This window comes from Mixophyes fleayi, chromosome 12 (assembly GCF_038048845.1).
Source record: "Mixophyes fleayi isolate aMixFle1 chromosome 12, aMixFle1.hap1, whole genome shotgun sequence".
Classification (NCBI taxonomy): Eukaryota; Metazoa; Chordata; class Amphibia; order Anura; family Limnodynastidae; genus Mixophyes; species Mixophyes fleayi.
The window spans coordinates 77,477,733-77,505,058 of record NC_134413.1 but is presented as its reverse complement, the minus strand read 5'-3'; the positions used below and the strand labels follow the sequence as shown (position 1 = coordinate 77,505,058).

Genomic DNA, 27,326 nt, shown 5'->3' with positions numbered 1-27,326 from the left:
ATAACTGGACAGGGATACATTAACCACCTAACTTCCAGGGCTTTAGATGTCAACTCGTCTTAAACGGTCAACTTCTCCAGATTGCTGTACTTGGATTATACCGCCAATACTATTTGCTTGATAGGCTACGGGTGTTTAAAATATAGCTGAACACATTTATTTATATTACAACAATGTTCCCTAAATATAATATTAACAACTGATAAAAAATAAATAAGTCGCTATTTAATGCAAATTAGTCAACAGCTCTGCAATCTGGTTTTCCAGCTGATGCAAAACTACAAATCCCATAATCCTTTGTAAATCAGGGAAAAGAACTTTAAAACCTAATACACATCCTATGATAAAATGTTCAGTAATTCATATGGGGCGATAACCTTAGAGGTGTCATTGAAAGTAACTTGGTTGCGAGTGATGAGCTGTCAATTTTCCATCGAGCAGGGGAATAGCGCCCCCTGGCAGGAGAATTAGTGCAAAAAATTGTACCAGACTTGCATTAGTTAAACAATCAACTTACAGCAGAAGGAGCTATACCCTATACTATTTGTAGAATATAATAGTCCTTATGATATATATGTCTTGCTGAGCATGATGGGACTTGTAGTCCTTTTAAGCCTGTGATGTCCTGGTGTATCGTATAGGAGCGATGCTACCATGCAGCAACCTTTCTCCACTGAGCGTGGGCTCCCCCCTGTGGCCGACGAGAGGAACAGGTCGCTGAAAACCTCCGGCCGCCTGGTTTCACAATGATTAAAAGAAAACAAAAATTACCCAAAATTTAGCTGTTCTCTCTTTCTCTAAAACCGCATCTTGCAACAACAACAACAACAAAAAGTTTGTTAATCCAGATAAGGTCCTCACACAGCAGACTTACTGGGGGATACAGCAAATTCATCTCAAAACTATTTAAAAAACAAAAACATTTTTAGTAATCACTAGAAAAATAAAAACATTAAAAAGTTATATAAAAAAAAAAAAGTTTTAGGGTAGAAATCAGAGTTTAAATATTTCATCCTCGTGATCTCGGACAGTAGACGCCCGCGTGGTTATGGTGAGAGGGACGGGGCCCAGCAACGAGCGTTGTTGAGTTTGTGGCGAGGATTCTCTGGACGCGGTTTGGTAGCCGGCGGCTACTCTGGATGCAGTGTCCTCCTCTGGCGTCCTGGGGGGACAAAAAAAACAGGGTTCGAATGATTAACATTAATTAGTGACTTTAGGGAAGTGTCCAAATGACTGCGCCTGTCGCATGCAACGTAACATTTTTGAGGTCTCTCTCTTGTTACGAGACTTGGTTACACTTTACAACATCAGGAAATTACAAGAAGAATATTGTGCTATTACCACGCTCACTCCAGCGACTGTTAAAATCTTCTTTTTATAGCTGACTTAACTCAAACTTTTGCATTTCCTTCCTCCAAAAAGAGGAATCACTTGCAAACAGTCTTAGAGACTAACCCAATATATTTTATTCCAATTAACCTGGAAATATATATTTTAATTAGAATGTTTTATTGTTTATTGATATTGTTAATATTGATATTCTAAATATCTCTCTCCCTATTCACTCTGTCCCTTCCTGCTATATATAGTTTACATACATACTTACATAACTTGGCTGTGAGTGGAGGCGGCCATTTTCAATATCTAGGCCATGAATTCGCTTAGGTCTTTTATCACCTGTGTGTAGTGGCCACAGTGCCAGATTAATGTGTGTCTGTCCCACTACACACGGTGAAGGCAGCCATTTTGTGGGTTGATCCAGCTGAAAGCAGCCATTTTGTGGACCGAACCTATATTCAGCCATTGAATTCACTAGAAAACTAGGGACATGGCTAAGCCAAAATGTCTCTTTCCTCAGTCAGATCATCAGTTCCTAGTAACCGGACAGGCTGTATTCTCACGAGTACTGGTGCAGCCCACAAAATGGCACCACGCTGGTCAATAAGACAACTACGACACTTGCGGCCTGATTGAGAATTGCATGTAAGAATGTGGGTGGAACGTAGACCGTTCCCGCTATCATACCTCCTAAATGTACCGATTCTAATGGACTGAATATTTTTGCACTCCCCAAAATTAGACAACTCTCTGCATCTCGGATGACAACAGGGGCTACCAAAGTCTGGACGCCTCTTGTGTATGTTTGTGTGAATAGCGGATTAGGTCACATGCACAAGCGCCATCTTGGTTTTCCTAAGTGAACACTAGTCATAAGGGTGGCACTGCGCGGGCGAGGGTAACATTAGCCAACAGCAGATACATTACGGATGGACTAAGCCGAATGGGACGTGGACTGCGGGATGTTTAAAGGGTACGTTCCCTTCACACAGCGGAGGCAGCCATTTTGTGGGATGAACCAATATACAGCCTATAGATTCTCCAGGGGCTGGTGACATTACTGAGGCACTAGACGGCTCAGGGGCAATATCTCGTCGGTTGCTAATGGTTACAGCACCTGCGTATTACATGCACCAAAGTAAGCCAACATCTCCCTCAGTACTTACAGGGTCTCCACCTCCCGAATCTTCTTTACAGCGGCTCTCTTGGACACCCGGATTCTGGTGTCGAGCTTGCTCATGAAGTCACTGACTGAGGCCTCCTCCTTGGGGGTGCTGCGATGGTGCCTCTTCTCCTCCTCTCTCTCCGACTGACCTTGGCTGGCAGTGCCCTCTGCACCCAAATCCTCCTTAGAATACATCCCATTGGACAGCTCAGGCTGCTCGGTCAGGACCGGGATGCTGAGGTACTTCTTGAGGAAGATGGAGTCATTGGTGTACAATCGGTTTGTTCGCTTGATCTGCTCCATCTATAGACAAACACACAGTGGGGTGTTACTAGACCAGTGTTGGCTAACCTGGGACACTCCAGGTGCTGTGAAACTACAAGTCCCAGCATACCCTTCCAGCAATAAGCTGCTATATATTGGCAAAGCATGCTGGGACTTGTAGTTTCACAACACATGGAGTGTACTAGACTATACAGAGAATATCGCGCCCCACTACTCCTGTACTGTTTTATAGAATAAGTATATAGCAGTACAGGACAACACAGCGAGCTCCTGCGCTGTATTATAGTATAAGTATATAGCAGTACAGGACAACACAGCGGGCTCCTGCGCTGTATTATAGTATAAGTATATAGCAGTACAGGACAACACAGCGGGCTCCTTCACTGTATTATAGTATAAGTATATAGCAGTACAGGACAACACAGCGGGCTCCTTCACTGTATTATAGTATAAGTATATAGCAGTACAGAACAACACAGCGGGCTCCTGCGCTGTATTATAGTATAAGTATATAGCAGTACAGGACAACACAGCGGGCTCCTGCGCTGTATTATAGTATAAGTATATAGCAGTACAGGACAACACAGCGGGCTCCTGCGCTGTATTATAGTATAAGTATATAGCAGTACAAGACAACACAGCGGGCTCCTGTGCTGTATTATAGTATAAGTATATAGCAGTACAGGACAACACAGCGGGCTCCTGCACTGTATTATAGTATAAGTATATAGCAGTACAGGACAACACAGCGAGCTCCTTCACTGTATTATAGTATAAGTATATAGCAGTACAGGACAACACAGCGGGCTCCTTCGCTGTATTATAGTATAAGTATATAGCAGTACAGGACAACACAGCGGGCTCCTGCGCTGTATTATAGTATAAGTATATAGCAGTACAGAACAACACAGCGGGCTCCTGCGCTGTATTATAGTATAAGTATATAGCAGTACAGGACAACACAGCGGGCTCCTTCACTGTATTATAGTATAAGTATATAGCAGTACAGGACAACACAGCGAGCTCCTTCACTGTATTATAGTATAAGTATATAGCAGTACAGAACAACACAGCGGGCTCCTGCGCTGTATTATAGTATAAGTATAAAGCAGTACAGGACAACACAGCGGGCTCCTGCGCTGTATTATAGTATAAGTATATAGCAGTACAGGACAACACAGCGGGTTCCTTCGCTGTATTATAGTATAAGTATATAGCAGTACAGGACAACACAGCGGGCTCCTGCGCTGTATTATAGTATAAGTATAAAGCAGTACAGGACAACACAGCGGGCTCCTGCGCTGTATTATAGTATAAGTATATAGCAGTACAGGACAACATAGCGGGTTCCTTCGCTGTATTATAGTATAAGTATATAGCAGTACAGGACAACACAGCGGGTTCCTTCGCTGTATTATAGTATAAGTATATAGCAGTACAGGACAACACAGCGGGTTCCTTCGCTGTATTATAGTATAAGTATATAGCAGTACAGGACAACACAGCGAGCTCCTGCACTGTATTATAGTATAAGTATATAGCAGTACAGGACAACACAGCGAGCTCCTGCACTGTATTATAGTATAAGTATATAGCCGTACAGGACAACACAGCGGGCTTTTGCGCTGTATTATAGTATAAGTATATAGCAGTACAGGACAACACAGCGGGCTCCTGCACTGTATTATAGTATAAGTATATAGCAGTACAGGACAACACAGCGGGCTCCTGCGCTGTATTATAGTATAAGTATATAGCAGTACAGGACAACACACCTGGCTTCTTCGCTATATTATAGTATAAGTATATAGCAGTACAGGACAACACACCTGGCTCCTTCGCTGTCCATATGAAAAGAGAACGTATATCATTCAACTGTTCAACACAACGTGCCCGGAATTAAAGAGAGCAGAATATGGCATAGCAGTGCAGAATATGGTATATCAAGTATGAGATAGCAGCTATCTTTTTTAAGCCACAGGCAGAGAGGGGATAAGTTACACCCCTGAAAGACTACAACCTCAATGAAGAAGAAAGTGAAGGGAAAGAAAATGTATAAAAACAATTATTATACTTTATAAAACAGAAACATACAACACACAGGGGCTGGCTGGCAAATTATAGCCCGGGAGGCTCAGTAGCCTATTAGGAACGTATTAAAGGGTGGCCCAGAGACCAAGTCCAAGCTAGCTCACCATGGGACCAGCCCGGGGGGGCGGATGTCCTCCTGCCCCTGATTACACAGCGCTGTATATAGTACAGTAAATAAGACCTATATAAAACACACAGCAGAGTGACTCAAGCACTGGTCTGAAAGTTGTGGAGAGCACATGAACCTGCCCCAGCCCCTGGTCTATTATACTCACAGTGACTCCATATCTCAGTGACAAGCCCGGCAGCGTGTCCCCTGGCTGGACCAGATGTTCCACCTTCCTGATCCTGGCCGGTGAGTAGGCTGACTGGACCAGGCTACCGTAAGAGCGGGTCCTGGAGCCATGGAGCAGCCCGGGGTCCCCATGCCTGGGAGGAGAGGCCATCTGGTTCTGCAGGGACCCCTTGCACAATGAGGCTCCTTCACCCTGTCACATGATGTGCACACACTCCACAGTGCTTCTGCAAATTAAATCAAATTGCACAAAGAGAGAGAGAGAGAGAGACCAGAAATGAAATGTTCTGCATCACATGACTGTGGCTGGGGGAGATGTCCCAACCCTTTCATCACTTCCCATTAGGAAGAGACCAGACCTCAGCTTGCTGGAAGCTCCCTTCTTATGCCTGGACTAGGCAATAACAGCTGGACAGAGGTGACAGCAGCAAGGCATGCTGGGATATGAAGTCCCCAGGGTGCGTAGAGAACAAGGGAACTGGACTTAGGAAAGACTACATGTCCCGGCATGCATCGGGGGGCGCAGCCCACGGAGTTGAATAACTAGGTCAGGAGGAGAAAACTACAGCTCCCGACAACCCTTGCGCGCGGACTACGGTGGCCGGCAGGCGTTTAAAAATGTCGTTCAAACGGGATGGGGACGACAGCAGCCAGCTGAACGTGCTGAAGGTGAGGAAGGGGCAGTAAATAAGTGACTTAGAGGTGGGTGCTGCACCCAGGGAGGGAGTTACTGTGCCTTGTGGCACTACAGGTCTCAGCATGCCCTGTAGCAGGCTCTCTCTCAGCTGTTGTGGAATTGCAAGGCCCAGCCTTTGAACTGGCTGGGACTTGTAGTCCCACAGTAAGCCACAGGTTTGACAGACACTGCTCTTAGTCCCCCAAAGCAGTGCATGGTTTCCAGATGTCCCCCCCCCCCCCCCCCCCACAGCAGCACAGAGGTGAGTTAGCAGAGTCACTGTTCCTGTAAGGAGATCTGGAAGACATGCACTGCTATGGGAGGGGTTATCCTGCAAACATGGCCTGTCCAGGACAGTGGGATGGGTTGTCCTGTACTGCTATAATAATAGGGCGCCAGAGCGTTTGCCTGTCCTGCAAACCATGTTGCGCTGTGCAGCTCCAAATACTGGTGCATGTATTTGCCACTGGCGTTAAGGCGCGTGCAATTGCAGTATACATTTAGTATTAGTGCCATCTGACTTCTGGGGGTGTAATATAAAGTAAGTGCACATTCCATGCTTGTAATGTAAGTAGAACCTTGCGTTGTCTGGTACGTCTGTGTTTAGAGTTCAGATGGGCCTAAGCGGAACACAACTCTAAATGTGGGAGGTTGTATTTAGCTCATGTCCACGCATATACGTGTAACTCCAAATCACCCCTGGTGATGGGGACTGGAGGTGACGGAACAACCTCTTGATAGGTGTTCTAATGGACAGGAAACACCCTAACCCATTATCTTGATTTTTATTCACCCAGAAAAGGAGGGTTGCAGACCTGCTGTCCAGTTTCATACCGACAGATGAAGCCCTGCTTCTTAAAAATGGAAGGTATGTAATAATCTTGGAATTAAATAAATTGATTCAAGGGGTACTCTAATTACTGTAATGAGAAGAGAAAAAAAACCTATATCCACCATTGGACCTCGCAACAGCTTCTTGGCCCTGTCTGAGGCTGATGCCTATCGCTCAACAGAACAGAGACAGAAACAATCAACACTTTACTACTGTTGTTGCATATATGACCGTTTATGAAGACAAGAGGAAGGGGTAGATATGTCATACCTTCTAAAAAGTGGATGTGTTGGCCATAGCAACCAATGAGATTATAGCTATCCTGTTCTAGTACATTCTAGAAGATGATAGCTAGAATCTTTTTGGTTGCTGTGGGCATACATTGCACTTTTCCTTTTTATAAGGTTTGTGTTATGGTACTACACCCACCGTGCAGTTTTTAAATATTCAGGATGTGCTCTGATAATAGTACATGAATCTAAATTGTCACTTGTGGTTGTGTCTTTAATATTCTGTAAAATGACGTGACTAAACTGTCGTTGTCGAGTGTGATGGTGATGTGTGTTTTTTGTTAGGTACGCCTGCACCGTGTGTCATCACAGACCTGTCTTTGACACTATTGACATGCTGACTGTGCATCGGTCTGGAAAGAAACATATAACCTGTGAGTCAATCATCTGTCCCCCTGATCTCCCGTCTTCTCCAGGGCTACTCTTTGCCCCCCCTGATCTCCCCTCTCCTCCAGGTCTACTCTCTCTGTCCCCCCCTGATCTCTCCTCTCCTCCAGGTCTACTCTGTCTGTGCCCCCCCCCCCCTGATCTCCCCTCTCCTCCAGGGCTACTCTCTGTCCCCCCTGATCTCCCCTCTCCTCCAGGGCTACTCTCTGTCCCCCCTGATCTCCCCTCTCCTCCAGGGCTACTCTCTGTCCCACCTGATCTCCCCTCTCCAGGGCTACTCTCTGTCCCCCCTGATCTCTCTTCTCCTGCAGGGATACTCTCTGTCCCACCTGATCTCCCCTCTCCTCCAGGGCTACTCTGTCTGTCCCCCCTGATCTCTCCTCTCCTCCAGGGCTACTCTGTCTGTCCCCCCTGATCTCCCCTCTCCTCCAGGGCTACTCTGTCTGTCCCCCCCCCTCCTCCAAGGCTGCTCTCTGTCCCCCCTTATCTCCCCCCTCCTCCAGGTCTACTCTCTCTGTCCCCCCCCCCCCTGATTTCTCCTCTCCTCCAGGTCTACTCTGTCTGTCCCCGTCCCCCCCCCCCCCCCGCCTGATCTCCCCTCTCCTCCAGGGATACTCTCTGTCCCACCTCATCTCCCCTCTCCTCCAGGGCTACTCTCTGTCCCCCCTGATCTCCCCTCTTCTTCAGATCTACTCTTTCTGTCCCCCCCTGATCTCTTCTCCTCCAGGGCTACTCTGTCTGCCCCCCCCCTCATCTACTATATCCTCCAGGTCTACTCTCTCTGATCTCCCGTCTCCTGCAGGTCTACTCTGTCTGTGTCCCCCCCCGATCTACTATATCCTCCAGGTCTACTCTCTCTGTCCCCACCTGATCTCCCGTCTCCTGCAGGTCTACTCTGTCTGTCCCCCGTCCGCCTGATCTCTCCTCTCCTCCAGGTCTACTTGGTCTGTTTCCCCCCCACCTGATCTCCCCTCTCCTCCAGGGCTACTCTCTGCTCCCCCTGATCTCTCTTCTCCTGCAGGGCTACTCTGTCTGTCCCCCCTGATCTCCCCTCTCCTCCAGGTCTACTCTGTCTGTCCCCCCCATCCCCCCTCTGATCTCCCCTCTCCTCCAGGGCTACTCTCTGTCCCACCTGATCTCCCCTCTCCTCCAGGGCTACTCTCTGTCCCCCCTGATCTCTCTTCTCCTCCAGGGCTGCTCTGTCTGTCCCCCCTGATCTCTCTTCTCCTCCAGGGCTGCTCTGTCTTTCCCCCCTGATCTCCCCTCTCCTCCAGGGCTGCTCTGTCTTTCCCCCCTGATCTCCCCTCTCCTCCAGGGCTGCTCTGTCTGTCCCCCCTGATCTCCCCTCTCCTCCAGGGCTGCTCTGTCTGTCCCCCGCTCTCTCTCCCCCCTGATCTCCCCTCTCCTCCAGGTCTACTCTCTCTGTCCCCCCCCTGATCTCTCCTCTCCTCCAGGTCTACTTGGTCTGTTTCCCCCCCACCTGATCTCCCCTCTCCTCCAGGGCTACTCTCTGTCCCCCCTGATCTCCCCTCTCCTCCAGGTCTACTCTCTGTCCCACCTGATCTCTCTTCTCCTCCAGGGCTGCTCTGTCTGTCCCCCCTGATCTCTCTTCTCCTCCAGGGATACTCTCTCTCCCCCCTGATCTCCCCTCTCCTCCAGGTCTACTCTCTCTGTCCCCCCCCTGATCTCTCCTCTCCTCCAGGTCTACTTGGTCTGTTTCCCCCCCACCTGATCTCCCCTCTCCTCCAGGGCTACTCTCTGCCCCCCCTGATCTCTCTTCTCCTGCAGGGCTACTCTGTCTGTCCCACCTGATCTCTCTTCTCCTCCAGGGCTGCTCTGTCTGTCCCCCCTGATCTCTCTTCTCCTCCAGGGCTGCTCTGTCTGTCCCCCCTGATCTCTCTTCTCCTCCAGGGCTGCTCTGTCTGTCCCCCCTGATCTCTCTTCTCCTCCAGGGCTGCTCTGTCTGTCCCCCCTGATCTCTCTTCTCCTCCAGGGATACTCTCTGTCCCACCTGATCTCCCCTCTCCTCCAGGGATACTCTCTGTCCCACCTGATCTCCCCTCTCCTCCAGGGCTACTCTCTGTCCCACCTGATCTCCCCTCTCCTCCAGGGCTACTCTCTGTCCCACCTGATCTCCCCTCTCCAGGGCTACTCTCTGTCCCCCCTGATCTCTCTTCTCCTGCAGGGATACTCTCTGTCCCACCTGATCTCCCCTCTCCTCCAGGGCTACTCTGTCTGTCCCCCCTGATCTCTCCTCTCCTCCAGGGCTACTCTGTCTGTCCCCCCTGATCTCCCCTCTCCTCCAGGGCTACTCTGTCTGTCCCCCCTGATCTCCCCTCTCCTCCAGGGCTACTCTGTCTGTCCCCCCCCCCCTCCTCCAAGGCTGCTCTCTGTCCCCCCTTATCTCCCCCCTCCTCCAGGTCTACTCTCTCTGTCCCCCCCCCCCCCTGATTTCTCCTCTCCTCCAGGTCTACTCTGTCTGTCCCCGTCCCCCCCCCCCCCCCCCCCGCCTGATCTCCCCTCTCCTCCAGGGATACTCTCTGTCCCACCTCATCTCCCCTCTCCTCCAGGGCTACTCTCTGTCCCCCCTGATCTCCCCTCTTCTTCAGATCTACTCTTTCTGTCGTCGTCGTCCCCCCCCCCCCCCCGATCTACTATATCCTCCAGGTCTACTCTCTCTGACCCCCCTGATCTCCTGTCTCCTGCAGGTCTACTCTGTCTGTCCCCCCTCCCCCCTGATCTCTCCTCTCCTCCAGGTCTACTTGGTCTGTGTCTCCCCCCCCCCCCCCCTGATCTCCCCTCTCCTCCAGGTGTACTCTCTGTCTCCCCTGATCTCCCCTCTCCCTTCAGGGCTACTCTGTCTGTCCCCCCTGATCTCCCCTCTTCTCCAGATCTACTCTGTCTGTCCCCCCTGATCTCCCCTCTCCCTTCAGGGCTACTCTGTCTGTCCCCCTGATCTCCCCTCTTCTCCAGATCTACTCTGTCTGTCCCCCCTGATCTCCCCTCTCCCTTCAGGGCTACTCTGTCTGTCCCCCTGATCTCCCCTCTTCTCCAGATCTACTCTGTCTGTCCCCCCTGATCTCCCCTCTACCTTCAGGGCTACTCTGTCTGTCCCCCTGATCTCCCCTCTTCTCCAGATCTACTCTGTCTGTCCCCCCTGATCTCCCCTCTCCCTTCAGGGCTACTCTGTCTGTCCCCCTGATCTCCCCTCTTCTCCAGATCTACTCTGTCTGTCCCCCCTGATCTCCCCTCTTCTTCAGGGCTACTCTCTCTGTCGTCCCCCCTGATCTCCCGTCTCCTGCAGGTCTACTCTCTGTCCCCCCTGATCTCCCCTCACCTCCAGGTCTACTTGGTCTGTCCCCCCTGATCTCCCCTCTTCTCCAGATCTACTCTCTGTCCCCCCTGATCTCCCCTCACCTCCATGTCTACTCTGTCCCCCCACCCCCACCCCCACCCCCCCCCCCCCCCCGATCTCCCCTCTCCTCCAGGTCTACTCTGTCTGTCCCCCCTGATCTCTCTTCTCCTGCAGGGCTACTCTCTGTCCCCCCCTGATCTCCCCTCTCCTCCAGAGCTACTCTCTGTCCCCCCCTGATCTCCCCTCTCCTCCAGAGCTACTCTCTGTCCCCCCCTGATCTCCCCTCTCCTCCAGGGCTACTCTCTGTCCCCCCTGATCTCCCCTCTCCCTTCAGGGCTACTCTGTCTGTCCCCCTGATCTCCCCTCTTCTCCAGATCTACTCTGTCTGTCCCCCCCTGATCTCCCCTCTCCCTTCAGGGCTACTCTGTCTGTCCCCCTGATCTCCCCTCTTCTCCAGATCTACTCTGTCTGTCCCCCCTGATCTCCCCTCTTCTTCAGGGCTACTCTCTCTGTCCCCTCCCCCCCTGATCTCCCCTCTCCTCCAGGGCTACTCTCTGTCCCCCCCTGATCTCCCCTCTCCTCCAGGGCTACTCTCTGTCCCCCCCTGATCTCCCCTCTCCTCCAGGTATGCAGAGATTTTATGGGAAGAAGAATAATCACAGGAATGAGATCCAGAAACGTCGGCACCAGGAGTATGTCCGTGCAGAAGAGGCAGGAGAACAGGTTCGGTACAAGTCTGTTGCGGAGTGTGTACATCCAGGGTTACTAGCTCTACACTCAGCTTCTGGATTATAAGTGGCTGGAATGTTTTGGGATTTGCGGTTTAATCCTCTGTTTTTGTCATTTATAAGACAATAAAAACTCTTCCAGCTGTTAACAAACATACAGGAGTGATGAAATAATTCTCTACTTCCTCTACTGAAAGGAGAAGTGTTACATTGCTACGTTCCATTAGACCCCTCCAGCTAGTAGCCGTTCCAACTCCTACTTGTCAAAACATATTTGTGCAAAGCCTGGCATGGTTGTTGTTTTATAAACAATAAATAAAAAATGTTATACACCTTATACATAACTTTTAATTTGTGTAAATATTGGTTATGTCTAAGTGAACATATCCGTAAACTCGGCAAGTCCTGGCCAAGATCAAAGTAGGACACGTAACGGAACGTGCTTGTTTTGTGCAGTGATTTTGGAATGTATGTTTGTGTCCTCCCTTGTTCATTGGTTACACCTCAGTCTCTGCAAAGGTCACTTTACTGTGAAAACTCTATTCACCAGCTGTTACTAATTAACAAAATAGTTAATGAGACGCCAAGAAAAATTTAATTAAATGTTTTACTGAAGAGTTGTTAAAAAAAAAAAATATATAATAAAAATTTAACTCTATTTTCCTGTCCCTTGTGACACTCCAGAGCCCTTTGTATTAGATGATCCATGCACTCATCTCCTGTATACAATATAGATAATATACCGTTCTCTCTCTTCCTGTAGCTCCCCAAGGCTCCCGCTCCTCTGCTTGCACAGACCAGGAAGATCACCCAGCATGCATTGCTGAAGGCTGCGCCATATAACAGCTGCTGCTCTAGGAAGAGGTAACAACCTGTGGCTGGGAGTGAGAACACTAGAGGCCCAACTGTTGTCTGGTGCATGTGGTCCGGCACTGGGTAAAGGTGGTGTTTGAAATGACTATATATACAATATATTCCATAATTAACTAAGGTTTAGTCATAACTAAATCTGCCTTGCATGCTATTTGTCCCATCCCCTTGCAGACTGGTGGGGCTTCTCTATCTCCTATCACTCTGGAATGGGGAGTACAAGGAGGGCTGGTGGGCTGAAGCCTGAATCCTCATAGGGATGAATGCTTGTTTGGAAGCCCTGTTCTCAATATAGGTCACGTTGCTGTTTAATGTTCCATCAATTGACTCCTCCAATTGTACGTCTTGATATAATTTATATTGTTGACCATTAACATTTTATGTTTGGGATGTTAACTACTCTAATAGTTACCAAAACACTATCCCTTAAATTACTTCTATTCAAGAAATACATTTTTGTTACCTATGAGACTGCATACCCGATTCAGGGTGAAGGCAACATATAAACGGAAATTAGTCACTTTTAGAAGACTGCGACAAAGTTGTTTAAATTTAACATTAACATTGCCCCCAAAATGATGCAAGATAGAGGAGCTTTGTTGTACAAAGTAGCTTTTTAAAGATGGCAACTGTCTGCAAAGGGAAGAGAACAGTAATCACATTGATTATTTCAGGGTCATATATAAATGTCCAATCATGAGTGTACATTTTTGCCACCGTGGTTTATCCTGTTTTGTTCCAGGCCAGGAGATGCTGGAAAGAAGGACAGCTCTTCTGAGATACGTCCTTCTCCTGCCCCTTTGTTGACTACCGAGAGCAACCATCCGATGAACACACGACCCTGCCCACCAGAAGCCACAGCAGAGACACCCGGCGGTGAGCCAGGGAGCAGCTCCTCAGGTGAAGGCCAACCGTGATAACGCCTAGAATTTGTATACAGAGGGTTATCTGTGGAGCAACGGTAGGAGCCCAAGCCTCGTTTTGCTCACAGTCCTCACAATTCACCCAGGTCAGGAGTCTCCCTCTCTGAAGTGGGGCTTACTTTAAAAGCCCACTGGCTAAGACCGTCACAGGGCACCCAATAGTACTGGTCACTGGTAAAACATTTCCCACGTTCAGGGCTGTGTCGCTCTAAACCTGGACAGCCCTGACCTGGTCTCTCCTATACAGGCTGCTACACAGTCTTGTATGTCTCTCTCTCTTGCACACAAGGGGCACACAGTCCAGGCTCTCTCCCTAAGTGCTGTTAGTTGAGGCCAACTCCGGTGACTCCGTTTAGGCTGAGCTCTCCTGCCGCGCCTGTGCCCAACACTCTGGCAGCGGAGGAGTTTACGTGTATATATGGACATCCTAACTACAAGAAATTGGGCCCTACAGCCATAACATGAGCATGTACCTTACAGAGAGAGAATACTTGATAAAACATACCTCTGTCTCGGTCATCATGAAATTTAACATTGAGCTGCAGGGCAATGATCTCTACCTATACAGTACTTTATAACATTTAATGTGGGAAGCCATTGGTGCCCTCAGCCTACCATTGGGAAAGGAAGTGACTGCCTCAGTGATCTCTTCTACTGTCAGAGCCCTGACGGCAGATTCACCCCCCAACTCCGTCTATTCATTGGAGGGAGGAATACACATGACTATAGGATTGCCAAAATTTACCATTTTTTTTGGGGAGACCCGTCACTTTGGTATCATGGGTTGGGTTCCATGCATCTCCGTAGATAGGTGTGGTAAGCTTTTGGCAATCCTGTCACCCTGATTGTTTAATGACTACCCCTGGCTTTGTAGACCTTAGGGCCCCAGAATGTATCACGCAACCTGTCTCATGTTACAGTAAATCCCCAGGAGGAAACGAGGCGCTGAGCTCAAGGATTAAAGCCAAACTTTTTATCGGCCAATGTGACCCAACTTTAATTGGTTTAGATCAGATCTAACTAGACCGTGTCCTACAGTGTTGTGATAGTGTGGTCGTATTATCTACATTATCAATCGGTCTTTTGAGCGGTGAAACGTTGCTGCCCATAAAATGATCTGAGGCCAACAATATCGGGTGTGTTTTTAAAGAAATGTAAGGACCAACTTTTACGTTTATCCTTAAGGCCCTGGACAATACTGTTCATGTTTAGTTTTGCTTAGTCATGTTCAAGTAGAGCAATGAAATAGAATATGTGGTCATCAACTATAGGTCCCTTTCACTTTCCCAAAAACGTAAGAGCCTTCTACCTCAACAGTAGGAATGGTAGATGTTTGCATAGCAACGGGATCATTAGTATTCTAAGTATTTATCATTAATGTTCTGTAGGTCATGCGTATGTATTGAGCACATTGAATGTACGTTCGGTCAACAATCGTGAACTTATCCTAAAACTTTTCCCTGCCCAGGTATCTGCAAACAGTCTCAGGTGAAGAAAAGCAGCGGACGTAAGAAGACTCTGAAGAGCTCGGAGAAGAAGGAAGATCTCGGTGATGATCCAGACAGAAGACGGGAAATGCAACACTACTTGTTACTGAAGAGGTGGGTAACGCCCTATTTAGAATCGATGGTCGGCAAGAAACGGGCAGTGGTGTTCTTGGCAAAACCGATGCAACCGTTTTCATTCTTCCAGTCAATCTGTCTGTATGTACTCCAGTAGTAAGCCCAGCCCACAATAATGCTGCCTGTATTGCAGTGTAAAACTTAATCAGCGAAGACCAGAATCCTCTCCTATAATTGATGTCTCTTTGAGACAATAAATTGGTGCAGGTAGTGGGATGTTTTATCCAGAAACCTGCAAACCAGAAAGGAAATTGTTGCAGTTCGGTGATATTATCATACACCGTCAGGATCGTCCAGTGTTTCTTCATACAGTCACTGTGAGGAGCTCTGCTAAACACTTTGATGAATGAATGCTAGGTACAATGGGTGTGGTAAGGGTGACTGGTTTGAGAGGTTGAAGGAGCAGCAGCGAGGTGGAGAAGTGAGAGAGCTTGGACTGTGTGCAAGAGAGACACACATGACTGAGTGGCAGCCTGTGTAGGAGGGACTAGGTTAGAGATAAAGGCTGTCCAGGTTTAGAGCATGTCAGAGGTAATGAGATAGCCCTGAACGTGGGAAATGTTTTACCAGTGACCAGTACCATTCAGTCTCCTGGGGAGCCCAGTGATCGTCTATATGCCATAGCTGTATAATACTCTCTAACTCACAAGTGTGTTCCAGCTCCTCTCCCCTCTTTGTTATAGAGGCCTTTTAACTAAGGTGAATGATACAGTAAGAGGACTGTGGGGGTTAAATAGTAGGAGGTATTGTGTAAGACTGGCCCCACTCAATGCAAAGGGTTTAAATTCCAAGCCCCCAACCTCCCCCTCTGAGACAGTGAAGTGGTGCAGTCCAGAAGCTACCACCTCATTTATGTGGTGGGGGGAGGAGTTGTTACAGGTTCACACCTTGTCTATATGACTTGTTACCTTTTCTGCTGCATCTGTTCACACGTCGTTCTCTTTCTCTGCAGCTCCGGCTGGATCCCGGATGGCACGGGGAAGTGGGTTAAGGATGAAACTGTTGAGTTTGACTCTGATGAAGAAGAGCCCCCTGCGATGCCACCACCCTGAGGACATCGGGTTGACCAGACTTGGGCATTAATATGAACGACTATTATACAGGCCCGTCATGGACACAGATTGGCCTCTTGTCCCACAGACACCAGAGCTGCTAACCGGACACGGACAACAAAAGCTTCCTGACTCGGATTACTGCTACTCTCGTCATCCCTGTCTACGATTGTATGCTAACCAACAGCAGCTCACCGACCTGCAGTTCATCATACTGCCCGCTAGTGGGCGCTGTGCGCTCAGGAATTCAACGCTGTGTTTGTCAATCTGCCCTAGTTTGACCTATAACAATGCAAATATTTGTATATTAAATTACCTGAAAAGATTTGTGCATGAAATTAAACATGTCACCTGTCCCTGTGTAACTGATTTCAATGTGTTCTCTCTTCCAAGTAAACCATTGTCTGATATACGGGTATTTTATGACTATCCCAAAATACACACAAATCTGTTTTGGTTCCTTATATATATATAGACATACAGTATATTACACTGCCTATCTATACCTTTGAACTAGTAAAAGTGGAGGTGTTGCCCATAGCAACCAATCAGATTCTAGCTAACATTTATCTGGTACATTATAGAACATGATAGCTAGAATCTGATTGGTTGCTATTGACAACACCCCCACTTTTACTATTTTGAAGGTTTAGTAAATTTATTTCTTAGTGTCTCCTGCTCATCTAAAATAGAGGTTGACAAAAAAAATGGATTGAACTCATTTTTGTTCTATAAGTGATTTTTATAATGGTCTGTTTGAGGGTTTTTATGGTATTTTCAAATAAATGTCAATCTTGTGTGTGTTGTACAATTCTTTGATATAATATCTATGTACTGGGTGAAGCCGAAATATAACAAATTGTTTACTCAAGAAACTTGTCTCCAGAATGTCTTGTAGGGTACATATAATGTGACACGTTACCATCTACCAAAACGACCCCATTTACCCCCGTTCATCCTCTTTCCGTAATACTTGACCCTTCCTTGAGGCCATGTGCTGTATCTGCCAAGAATACCTCCTCCGGTATCACATTCCCTGCTCTGACTGTAGAGAATCCTTCCATGGAACTAGAGATGACATTTCCCGTTTGCTCTCTAGTCGTGTGTTCTTTCAGGGGCAGGGAGCAAGCTGTGAGGGATTTAAGGTATTGATTTTCAGATCCCAGCGCTGCCCCTGGTAACAATAAAAGTATTTTGTATGTAAGTCGGAACACAAAATGTATGGGTTTTAATTGTATTTAATCCTGGATAGGCGATAGACATGCAACCACACTAATAGGCTCTCTGTATTCTGAGATGTAGAATACATCTGCTATTGGAAAAATACCATCTCTAATGTCATCTATTAAGCCTTAGGGGATATATTTACTAAACTGTGGATTTGAAAAAGTGGAGATGTTGCCTATAGCACCCAATCAGATTCTAGTTATTTATTTAGTACATTCTACAAAATGACAGCTAGAATCTGATTGGTTGCTATAGGCAACATCTTCACTTTTTCAAACCCGCAGTTTAGTAAATATACCCTTTAATCTCAAATCAATTCAGCTGAATCTGGTTGATTCCGGGAGTAAAATATCAGATTATAATTAATTTAAACATAAAGAGTGATAAATTAGAAAAACAATAAAGCTACGTTTGTTCCGAGACACCAAAATCAACTTAAATCACCTGGATTCAGTAGGAATGAATCATACCCTCGTTTCCCTGTCATCCATTGAGCTCTTATCAAGTTCTCTGAATTTGAGTGCTTTCTGGTGATTGCACCTAATTTCGGTGAATGTTAAGGGGTGCAGGACTGAGTTTTTCAAGAAAAACCTCACTTTGTCCTTTATGTTTCAAATGAATTGTTTACACAGAATTAAGAACATGAAATAGCGGCGTTATAAGGTAATACTGGAAATTGAGGATAATAAAACACGTTTAGTTTGCATTTTCTCCAGTTCATGGAAATCAGATGAAATCAACTGAAACCACCAAGATTCGGTGAAAACGATCGGAAATCGCAACCAATCGATTGATCTCAAAATGATTCCACCGAATGCGGGTGATTTTATGGGATTGCACCTGATTTCAGTGAATTAAGGAAAAAGACGGATATAAACAGGACTGGGGCTAATCCTCCAAATCCGGCTGTACTTAGATGGACATATAGAGCTATACTTCTGCAGCCGTCCTGTTCTTCATGTATGAACCCTGAAATCAGTTGTTCAAAAATAATTGAGCATATAATATAATGGGTCATGCAATCCACTGGAATGAAGACATTAAAACACGTCCTGTTTTTTTATTTTTGGTTTAATCTTTCTTTATTGAGGACTATACAGATATAATGGGTACAAGACGTTAAGCAATGTATAGAAAAAGATGCCTAAGTATGGATTTTCATACTGGGAAATCGGGTTAAAAAGCCAACAATCTGGACCATCGGGTACTGGCCCAATTAATATTTTGTAGATAGTGGAGATTGTGTGGCTGGGCTCCTGAGAAGTGTAACAAGGATCCACAAAGACGGTCAGCTCCCTCCCTGCTCCTTAAAGATGGTCTTATCTTGGATGTAGTGTCTGGCTTGCAAATATAGCCAGAGTTCGGGCTGTAGTCCTGGTGGGAAGTCTGGTTTGTGGGTCACAGTGGTGAGAGGGGACATTGTGGAAGAAATGTATTTTGGGTGTCCTCAACCTAGCCCAGCATTGGAGGGTAGGGCCAGCTGAGGGATTTGGAGCAGCCTGTTGAGCCAAGCAGGAGATAGAGAGGGACCTTCAGCGTATAGCAGCACGGTGGCTCAGTGGTTAGCACTTCTGCCTCACAGCGCTGGGGTCATGAGTTCGATTCCCAACCATGGCCATATCTGTGTCCCAGCCTGAATGAATCACAAGCTAATTTCTGTGAAGGATGTAAATAGGAAGAGGTACAGGACTTTTGGTAGAGTATTCATCTTGATAATATTAATCCTCCTCAGAAGCTTTAGGAACACCATGTCCTATATTAAGAGCTGAACTTGGGGATTAGTGGAATAAAATTCACCATGAACAAGTTTTAACCTGTTCTGTTTTTTTTTATGTTGAATCTTCTTCAACCCACTGAATTCACCAAGATTTCCGACAAACTGAAGTAAAATCATTACTGTCACCCACTGATTTCAAATCAGTGCCACTGACCCCGGGTGATTTTACTAGATTTCTTCTGATTTCAGTGAATTAAGGAAAATTACAGATAAAAACAGGACTGGCTTTAAAAAGTCCTCCTTTGATGGAATTACACAAATGTACCTCTGCACACCTTCCTTTCCTTATGTCTGATATCCATTGTTCACAAATAATTGGGTTTTAGCAATCAAATAAGACTGAAACTATGAACCAAAAACCCGTCCTGTTTTTTTTCTTAAAATTTCTTCAATTCACTGAAATCAGGGAAAATCAGCTGAAATCACCCAGATTCAGTGAGATTGATTTCAAATCACTGCAATCACCCCTTGAGTTCAAATCAGTCCCACTGGATCTGGGTGATTTCACTGGATTTTAGTGAATTCTTGAAAATAGCCAGAAAAAAACAGGACTGGGGTTTTCTGTGTTGTTTTTCCAAGCCAGGCTTCTTTCTGGTGGGAACCGAGAACAATAAAATACCCTCCGCTTCTTTGTGTCTCTTCTCTGATATTCATTGTTCACAAATAATGAAGAATTTTTGCTATTCATCCAAACGCGGGCACTCGCTGTGGGCGGTCTTTAGACCCGAGGCAACGCTACAACACAGCGCACTGCAGAGACTTTGAGCCGTAGCTACATGCTGCGACATCGGGCCATTGGCCGGCGTAAGAGTAAAGATGTGGGCAGTTAATTTTTAAAGGTAAAAAAAAAAAAGGTTTCTAAATTATAGCAACTATCATCGTCAGCTATTTCTATAGCGCCATTAATTCCGCAGCGCTGTACAGAGAACTCGCTCACATCAGTCGCTTAGAGTTTAAATTCCCTAATGTACACAGACTGAGAGAGACTAAAGTCAATTTAATAGCATGGGTTGAACCCCCTGCAAATGTAGGCAACATAGAAATTCCACACAGATAAAGCCATGGATGGGAATTGAACTCATGACCCCAGTACTGTGAGGTAGAGGTGCTAACCACTGAGCCATTGCGACTGACTTCTTAACTCGTCACAGTTGGAAAAACCCCTGGCTGTAGTACTGGTGGGAAGTTTGGATTGTGGGTCAGTGTGGTGAGAGGAGACAATATGTAAGAAATGTGTTTTAGTTTCCTCAAACAAGCCCAGCGTTGGAGGGTAGGGCCAGCTGTGGGATGTGGGGGAGCCTGGTGAGCCAAGGAGGAGATAGAGAGAGACCTTTAGAGTATAGCAGCACGGTGGCTCAGTGGTTAGCCCTTCTGCCTCACAGCGCTGGGGTCATGAGTTCAATTCCCAACCATGGCCTTATATGTGTGGAGTTTGTGTGTTTTCTCTGTGTTTGTTCTCCCAGCTCAAACAAAATCACAAACTTATTTCTGCAAGTCTGGGAGGAAGAGGAATAAGACTTTTAGTAGGGTGTTCATCTTGATAATATTAATCCTCCCCTGAAGCCTTAGGAGCACTATGTCCTATATTAAGAGCGTAATTTGAAGATTAGTGGAATATAATTCCCCGTAAACAAGTATGAGCCTGTCCTGTTTTTTTTATCTTGAATCTTCTTCAATCCACTGAATTCACCCAGATTTCCAACAAACTGAAGTAAAATCATTACTGTCACCCACTGATTTCAAATCAGTGCCACTGACCCCGGGTGATTTTACTAGATTTCTCCTGATTTCAGTGAATTAAGGAAAATTACAGATAAAAACAGGACTGGCTTTAAAAAGTCCTCCTTTGATGGAATTACACAAATATACCTCTGCGCACCTTCCTTTCCTTATGTCTGATATCCATTGTTCACAAATAATTGGGTTTTTGCATTCAATCAAATAAGACTGGAAATATGAACCAAAAACCCGTCCTGTTTTTTTTCTTAAAATTTCTTCAATTCACTGAAATCAGGGAAAATCAACTGAAATCACCGAGATTCAGTGAGATTGATTTCAAATCACTGCAATCACCCCTTGATTTCAAATCAGTCCCACTGGATCTGGGTGATTTCAGTGAATTTTTGAAAATAGACAGAAAAAAACAGGACTGGAGTTTTCTGTGTTGTTTTTCCAAGCCAGGCTTCTTTCTGGTGGGCACCGAGAACAATAATATTACACCTTCCACCTCTTTGTGTCTCTTCTCTGATATTCATTGTCCACAAATAATCAAGAATTTTAGCAATTCATCCAAACGCGGGCACTCGCTGTGGGCAGTCTTTAAATCCGAGGCTGTGACATCGGGCAATTGGTCGGCGTAAGACAAAAGATGTGACCAGTTAGTTTTTAATGGAACAATTTTTTTTTCTAAATTACAGCAACTGTCATTATTTACATAGCAAGCATGGGGAGGACATATAAACTCCACACAGATAAGGACATGGTCAGGAATTGAACTCACAAGCCCAGCACTGTGAGGGAGAAGTCCTAACCGCTAAGCTACCAGGCCATTCTTAACGCAAGAGCCCTGTATGTATCATTTATTGATCTAAAATAAATTCCACTGAATCCGGAGGATTTTATGTATTTTCTACTTCGTAAAATTCTCATGTGCCTGGGAATTAAAGGTAGATCTTGGCCTCTTAGAGAAACAACTAGTAGAAGCTAGATACTAATTCCTAACAGCTTTTAGGACAAATACCTGCTGTGAGAGGGGCAGATGGATGTCTTATAGGCGCTGTTGAGAGCTCATTGGCTGAATCATTGGCCCAACCCCCATGACTGGACGGAGCCATGCAACCCCTTTGCCTTATTTGGACATAGTAGGGCAGTCTTTTTAGCCTATAAACGCCAAAAAGCTGAATCCACAACACACGTCCCACCTAAATGTTAAACTTGTTAGAATAATAACAACCTTAAATAATAGCACTTAAAAATAACTACACGGACACATGATTAAATTTTTGCCGAACTAAGGTCACAGTTTATTTAATGCTGTAGAAATTGAAGATGGCGGCAACGAAAGAGAGGGCAGGCAGCTACCAGTCGATACCAAAACCTTACGAACAACCTTACAGGGGTGGCCAGCCGGTCCATAAATCCCAGCGCAACTTTACGGCGTCAGAAAGACTCCACCCCCCTCTGACCTCACGGTGATGCTTCCTAAAATGATACCCAGGGCACCTGCAGAGGTGACCCCCTTAAAGAAACGAGATCGAAGAGGGAAGATTCCTGCGGCCAAGCTAAACGTAAACAACTGCGCCCTGTATTAAGCGCTGCCTGGACCACTTCCCGGCCAACGAAGCCCCAAATAACACAAGGGCTGCCCCAATACAGATTGAACTTGTTTAACAGAAACCTTTAGCCAAAGTTCTAATGATTGAAATTGAGTCTTTTAGGTTTTCAATATTTTCTGTAGGACGGTGAAAAATTAGGCGCGTTGTAGGACCCTTAGGCACACCTAGGGGGGTTTCCTAGTGCCTGGAAACCCCTCTCCAAGCCTGGGGCACTGTATAATTGAGGTGTCTGCATTCTGCCCCCACTTTACACGGCTCTGCTTGAAAAGGGAGAGCTGCGTGCACCTAACAGTAGTACATGCAGCATTGCCCATGTATATTATGGGGATAGGAAGAGTTGGAGAACAGCCAAACACTGTCTAATATTATAGCCACGCCCCTATGCATGCTGGTCACGCCCACTGGTGGCGTGGTGTGTAAACCCCCCCTCTACAAATCCTGCGTTTGCCCCTGGGACCTTCTGTTTTCTCACGAGCGATAGGTACCCCGAATACTCTAATCAATGCCTTAACGTATCTTGGGAAACTGTAGTACTGCTACGCGGAACAGTTGCATTGACACCACCCGTAATGGGCGTTGTAAAGTGGTGACCTTGCAGTGATCCTGCTTGATGCTGCCAAAGATTCCCCGGAATAAAAGCGATGTATAAATTGGGATTTACCAGCTGAGTCCATAGGGGCTGCAAATATATTTGGATTCCAAGGTGAAAAAGATTGAACATTTGCATAAGATCCTTGGGGAACATTCTGTGAAAACGCAGCTTGAGGAGAGGAACATTGCATCGAAGAGGTCACAGGTAACGGATTAGGAAACCGACCATGCTGACTCATTGTGCCCATTTCCGACGTAGGATTAAAACTTGGCGGCCGGAGCGCAGGGGGGCGGTGCTAACTCTGGCGGGAATGACGTCTGGAGCCGTTGTGCTAAGGTGACGAGGAGCAGGGGTGGAAGGTCTGCGACTTACCCTCCTTTGCCTGAAACTTCTCCCTAGCAATTGGGGGGGCAGAAGGGGTCCTGGAACCCCCCTCTCCCCGGGATACGCGGCCAACAGCGCATCCGCACTGCCTCGCAGTTATCACAACCAACGGGGGGTGTAAGGGGGGGATAGAAGGAGAAGAGCGCTGGCGTAAGCAGCTGAGTCTGTCTCTGTGGACGACGCATCGCTGTGCAGAACACAGGGGGACAGAACGGTCAAGGAAGGGGGACAAAGAAAAATTTAACAGAATTAGGGAGAAGGAAAGAGGAGGTAATAAATAAACGGATAAAATGAAATGCAGGATAGAAGGATATGAGGGAAAAGAAAAACGAGGGGGCAAAATAAGGAAAAGTAAAACAAACAGAAGAATAAAAGTAAATTCAATAACACAAATATAATGATCTGACAACAATGCTGTGCGGTGTCTCTCTGTCTCCACCAAGAAAGCGACAGACAGTTCACTGTGTGACTACATCCATACCCCCTATTGGTCAATGTAAAGCTCTACAATTTAACCCCTCAGGTTCCTAACCATATAGCTCTTACAGCCGGTCGTTTAATTTCCCTCATCCCCATTCAGGTCTTTGCTCCAAAGAAGCTCCGAAGGGGCAGGGACTGAGTTCCACAGAATTAGTGGCGCTATGGAAATAGCTGATGATTAGGCCACACCCACCAACACCAACACCCTTTTTGGATTAAGTTAAAACCTTTTCCCCCAATCAGAACCCTTTAGGGCGCTATAAATAGGGACTGTCCTGAAAAAAATTAGGGATATTCTTTATTTGCGAGTGAGATTCGGGCTGTATTTTTAAGCTGCGTTCCTTGTCATGCAGGGGGGGGCTGACCGTCATTTTCACTCTCCAAAGGGACTTGAATTTTGCATTATCTTGGAGCTGGTGGTCTTGGGGTCCTCTGCCTTTAATAGGAAGCCTTTTGCAGTTTCCCTGTTGATTGTCACATTACCACTGTACTCCGAGCCTTGTAGTGAAATATACAGACACACAACGGAGCCACGGGTAGTGGTCCCAATGGTTTAAACCTCAATATAGTCCAGGCTGGAATTTAAAGAGTTAACAGGGAATAGATTTATTTTAAACCAGGAAAAAAAGCGGAATGTAAAACAGGTCAGGCTGGTTTCTGTAAATAGAAGACATAAGTTAGAACAATAGATAACAAAACAACAATAGATAACAAATTCCTATTATCATCTATATCATGTGTGATTTAAGGATGATTTGGAATGTTGGGATTCCCAAAATGATGTCGCAAAGGTTTATATACAGGTCAGGCTGGAACTTAAAGAGTTACCAAGCAAATAGTTAAACCGAGAAGAGATCCATCATGGGAAAACAAGTCTGTCCGGTTTTCTGGAAATAGAAAGTAGAATGTTTAACTTTCGGTTCCTGCTTTCCAGCAATGGCGTCTTCTGATATGAGAGAGGAGCTGAGCTGCTCCATCTGTCTGTGTGTTTACACCGATCCTGTAGCTCTGACCTGTGGACATAATTACTGCCGGGTCTGTATTGGAAAAGTGCTGGATTCACAGAGGCAACACGGACATTACTCCTGTCCGGAATGCAGAGAAGTGTTCCCGAAGCGGCCTCAGCTTAAGAAGAACATGAAGCTACACAACATATTGGAACATTTCCGCCATGTTCGGGCACAGCCGGAGGACACCGGAGTCTTCTGTACTTACTGCATCCAGTCTTCCGTACCTGCCGTTAAGACCTGCGTGCTGTGTGAGGCTTCTCTGTGTGATAATCACTTGAGAGTACACAGCAAGTCGGTCGAACACGTCTTAACTGAACCCACCTCCACTATTGGGAACAGGAAATGTCCCGCTCACAAGAAGGTGCTGGAGTATTACTGCTTTCAGGACAAAGCTTGCGTCTGCGTCTACTGCACCTTGGGGAACGAGCATCGGGGACACCGGATGGTGCCGCTGAACGAGGCCTCCGGTGTAAAGAAGGAGACGCTGGACAATATCCTGAAGACGTTGACGTCAAAAAACGAGAGAGTCTGCGACCAAATCCGCCAACTGGAATCCGCCCGTACCGAGCTGGCCCGGAAGATGCGTCACGTTGATTCGCTGTGTAAGACGGGCGATCCCTTAGCGGTCTTAGAAGAAAGGGAATCGGAAAGAGAGGACTTTTGTCATGTTCGGGAGATTGATGATATAAAGATAAACAGACAAGATGAAAGGCAGTTAACACCAATTCAGTTTTGCATTTTTGCATTGGTATTGCTGGTCGTGGTGATATTTAGTGACAAGGAGAAAAAAACGTAATCCATAGATTTCCTGTATTTCAGACTTGTCACCGGGTTTGGCCTCTAACGGGGAGAACCGAGGCCGCCGTCTCAGGATCCAACTTTGATGGTCAGCAAGTTATTACGGTCACTAATTTTCTTGCTACAAAAGTCTAATTAATCATCTGATACCTAGTTGTGCGATTGGTGAGAGAGGCCGAATCTGTGTTCATATCACACAACAAAATGGTTAGGCCAATCCGTGTCCCAGGTATTAACACATGTTTTATACAGGTCATGGGTGACCTTCAATATCCTTTTCTTTTATTATGCATGTTTGGTATTATATTATACTATACTATAGTACATAGATACGTTTTAGATAATCGGGATTGGTAGGAATATATAAATATTGTGCATGACATATATATATATATATATATATATATTATATATATACAGGCAAACCGAGGGGGGGGGGGTTTCCTAGTGCCTGGAAACCCCCTCCAAGCCTGGGGCACTGTATAATTGAGGGGGTTGGACCCTGCTCCCGCTTCACACGGCTCTTCTTGAAAAGGGAGAGCTGCGTGCACCTAACAGTAGTGCACGCAGCATTGCCCATGTATATTATGGGGATAGGAAGAGTTGGAGCTAATGAAACATAAATAATAATCATTGCATAATAAGTACTAATAGATATTAGGAACCTATGATTGCTTATTACACTGTATATGCTGCATCAGTTACTAGCTCTTATATATTGTATTAAATATTTTATTAATATTGGCTTCTAGTTAATGTTTTTATTTTGTGTTCTTTACAATATAAAGCTGTTTGGAGTTTACTATGTATAAACCTTATCTGTGTTCAGTTTGTATGGTCTCCCTATGTTTGTCCTCACAACCCAAATTAAATAAACTTATTTCTGCAAGTCTGGGAGGGGTAGGAAGAGGTATAAAACTTTTAGTAGGGTGTTCATCTTGATAATATTAATCCTCCACAGAAGCCTTAGGAACGTCATGTCCTATATTAAGAGCGGAACTTGGGGATTAGGGGAATATAATTCACCATAAACAAGTATGAGCCTGTCCTGTTTTTTTTATCTTGAATCTTCTTTAATCCACTGAATTCATCCAGATTTCCGACAAATTGAAATAAAATCATTACTGTCACCCACTGATTTCAAATCAGTGCCACTGAACCCGGGTGATTTTACTAGATTTCTCCTGATTTCAGTGAATTAGGGAAAATTACAGATAAAAACAGGACTGGCTTTAAAAAGTCCTCCTTTGATGGAATTATACAAATGTACCTCTGCACACCTTCCTTTCCTTATGTCTGATATCCATTGTTCACAAATAATTGAGTTTTAGCAATCAATCAAATAAGACTGGAAATATGAACCAAAAACCCGTCCTGTTTTTTTTTTCTTCAAAATTCTTCAATTCACTGAAATCAGGGAAAATCAGCTGAAATCACCCAGATTCAGTAAGATTGATTTCAGATCACTTCCACTGGATCTGGATGATTTCACTGGATTTCAGTGGTTTTTGAAAATAGACAGAAAAAAACAGGACTGGGGTTTTTCTGTGTTGCTTTTCCAAGGCAGGCTCACTTCTAGTGGGCACCGAGAACAATAACATTACACCCTCCACTTACTTGTGTCTCACTTCTGATATTCACTGTCCACAAATAATAAAGAATTTTAGCAATTCCTCCAAACGCGGGCAATCGCTGTGGGCGGTCTTTAGACCCGAGGCAACGCTACAACACGGCGCACTGCGGAGACTTTGAGCTGTGGCTACACGCTGCGACATCGGGCCATAGGCCGGCGTAAGAGAAAAGATGTGCCCAGT

The 27,326-nt window shown here is 46.0% G+C and overlaps 3 protein-coding genes across 3 annotated transcripts; 2 read left to right on the top strand and 1 right to left on the bottom strand.

Annotated features, from left to right (window-relative positions):
* Nucleotides 1-141: 141 nt before the first annotated feature.
* On the bottom strand, nucleotides 142-5,620 carry LYSMD1 (LysM domain containing 1). The gene is made up of 3 exons (XM_075192037.1): nucleotides 5,155-5,620; nucleotides 2,505-2,806; nucleotides 142-1,162 (listed from the first exon to the last, which is right to left on the bottom strand). Exons 1-3 carry the CDS (start codon nucleotides 5,323-5,325, stop codon nucleotides 994-996), a joined length of 642 nt encoding a protein of 213 aa, XP_075048138.1. The 5' UTR covers nucleotides 5,326-5,620; the 3' UTR covers nucleotides 142-993.
* Nucleotides 5,532-16,730, top strand: SCNM1 (sodium channel modifier 1). Its single transcript, XM_075192036.1, has 8 exons — nucleotides 5,532-5,843; nucleotides 6,648-6,718; nucleotides 7,258-7,346; nucleotides 11,340-11,437; nucleotides 12,206-12,306; nucleotides 13,055-13,212; nucleotides 14,704-14,836; nucleotides 15,810-16,730. Exons 1-8 carry the CDS (start codon nucleotides 5,793-5,795, stop codon nucleotides 15,907-15,909), a joined length of 801 nt encoding a protein of 266 aa, XP_075048137.1. The 5' UTR covers nucleotides 5,532-5,792; the 3' UTR covers nucleotides 15,910-16,730.
* Nucleotides 16,731-24,586: 7,856 nt separating this feature from the next.
* Nucleotides 24,587-26,256, top strand: LOC142109212 (E3 ubiquitin/ISG15 ligase TRIM25-like). Its single transcript, XM_075193309.1, has 2 exons — nucleotides 24,587-25,316; nucleotides 25,534-26,256. The coding sequence occupies exons 1-2, from the start codon at nucleotides 24,641-24,643 to the stop codon at nucleotides 25,596-25,598; spliced, it is 741 nt and encodes a 246-aa protein (XP_075049410.1). The 5' UTR covers nucleotides 24,587-24,640; the 3' UTR covers nucleotides 25,599-26,256.
* Nucleotides 26,257-27,326: the final 1,070 nt, after the last annotated feature.

What these genes read in the sequence shown, in the direction of transcription:
- LYSMD1 (XM_075192037.1), bottom strand. Translation starts at nt 5,325, where the DNA reads ATGGCCTCTCCTCCCAGGCATGGGGACCCCGGGCTGCTCCATGGCTCC. An exon ending in CACTGAGATATGGAGTCACT is followed by an intron (nt 2,807 to 5,154) that starts GTGAGTATAATA and finishes GTTTGTCTATAG; the next exon opens with ATGGAGCAGATCAAGCGAAC. An exon ending in ATTCGGGAGGTGGAGACCCT is followed by an intron (nt 1,163 to 2,504) that starts GTAAGTACTGAG and finishes TTGTCCCCCCAG; the next exon opens with GACGCCAGAGGAGGACACTG.
- SCNM1 (XM_075192036.1), top strand. Translation starts at nt 5,793, where the DNA reads ATGTCGTTCAAACGGGATGGGGACGACAGCAGCCAGCTGAACGTGCTG. An exon ending in TGGAAAGAAACATATAACCT is followed by an intron (nt 7,347 to 11,339) that starts GTGAGTCAATCA and finishes CCTCTCCTCCAG; the next exon opens with GTATGCAGAGATTTTATGGG. An exon ending in CACTACTTGTTACTGAAGAG is followed by an intron (nt 14,837 to 15,809) that starts GTGGGTAACGCC and finishes CTTTCTCTGCAG; the next exon opens with CTCCGGCTGGATCCCGGATG.
- LOC142109212 (XM_075193309.1), top strand. Translation starts at nt 24,641, where the DNA reads ATGGCGTCTTCTGATATGAGAGAGGAGCTGAGCTGCTCCATCTGTCTG. An exon ending in GCGTCACGTTGATTCGCTGT is followed by an intron (nt 25,317 to 25,533) that starts GTAAGACGGGCG and finishes CCTGTATTTCAG; the next exon opens with ACTTGTCACCGGGTTTGGCC.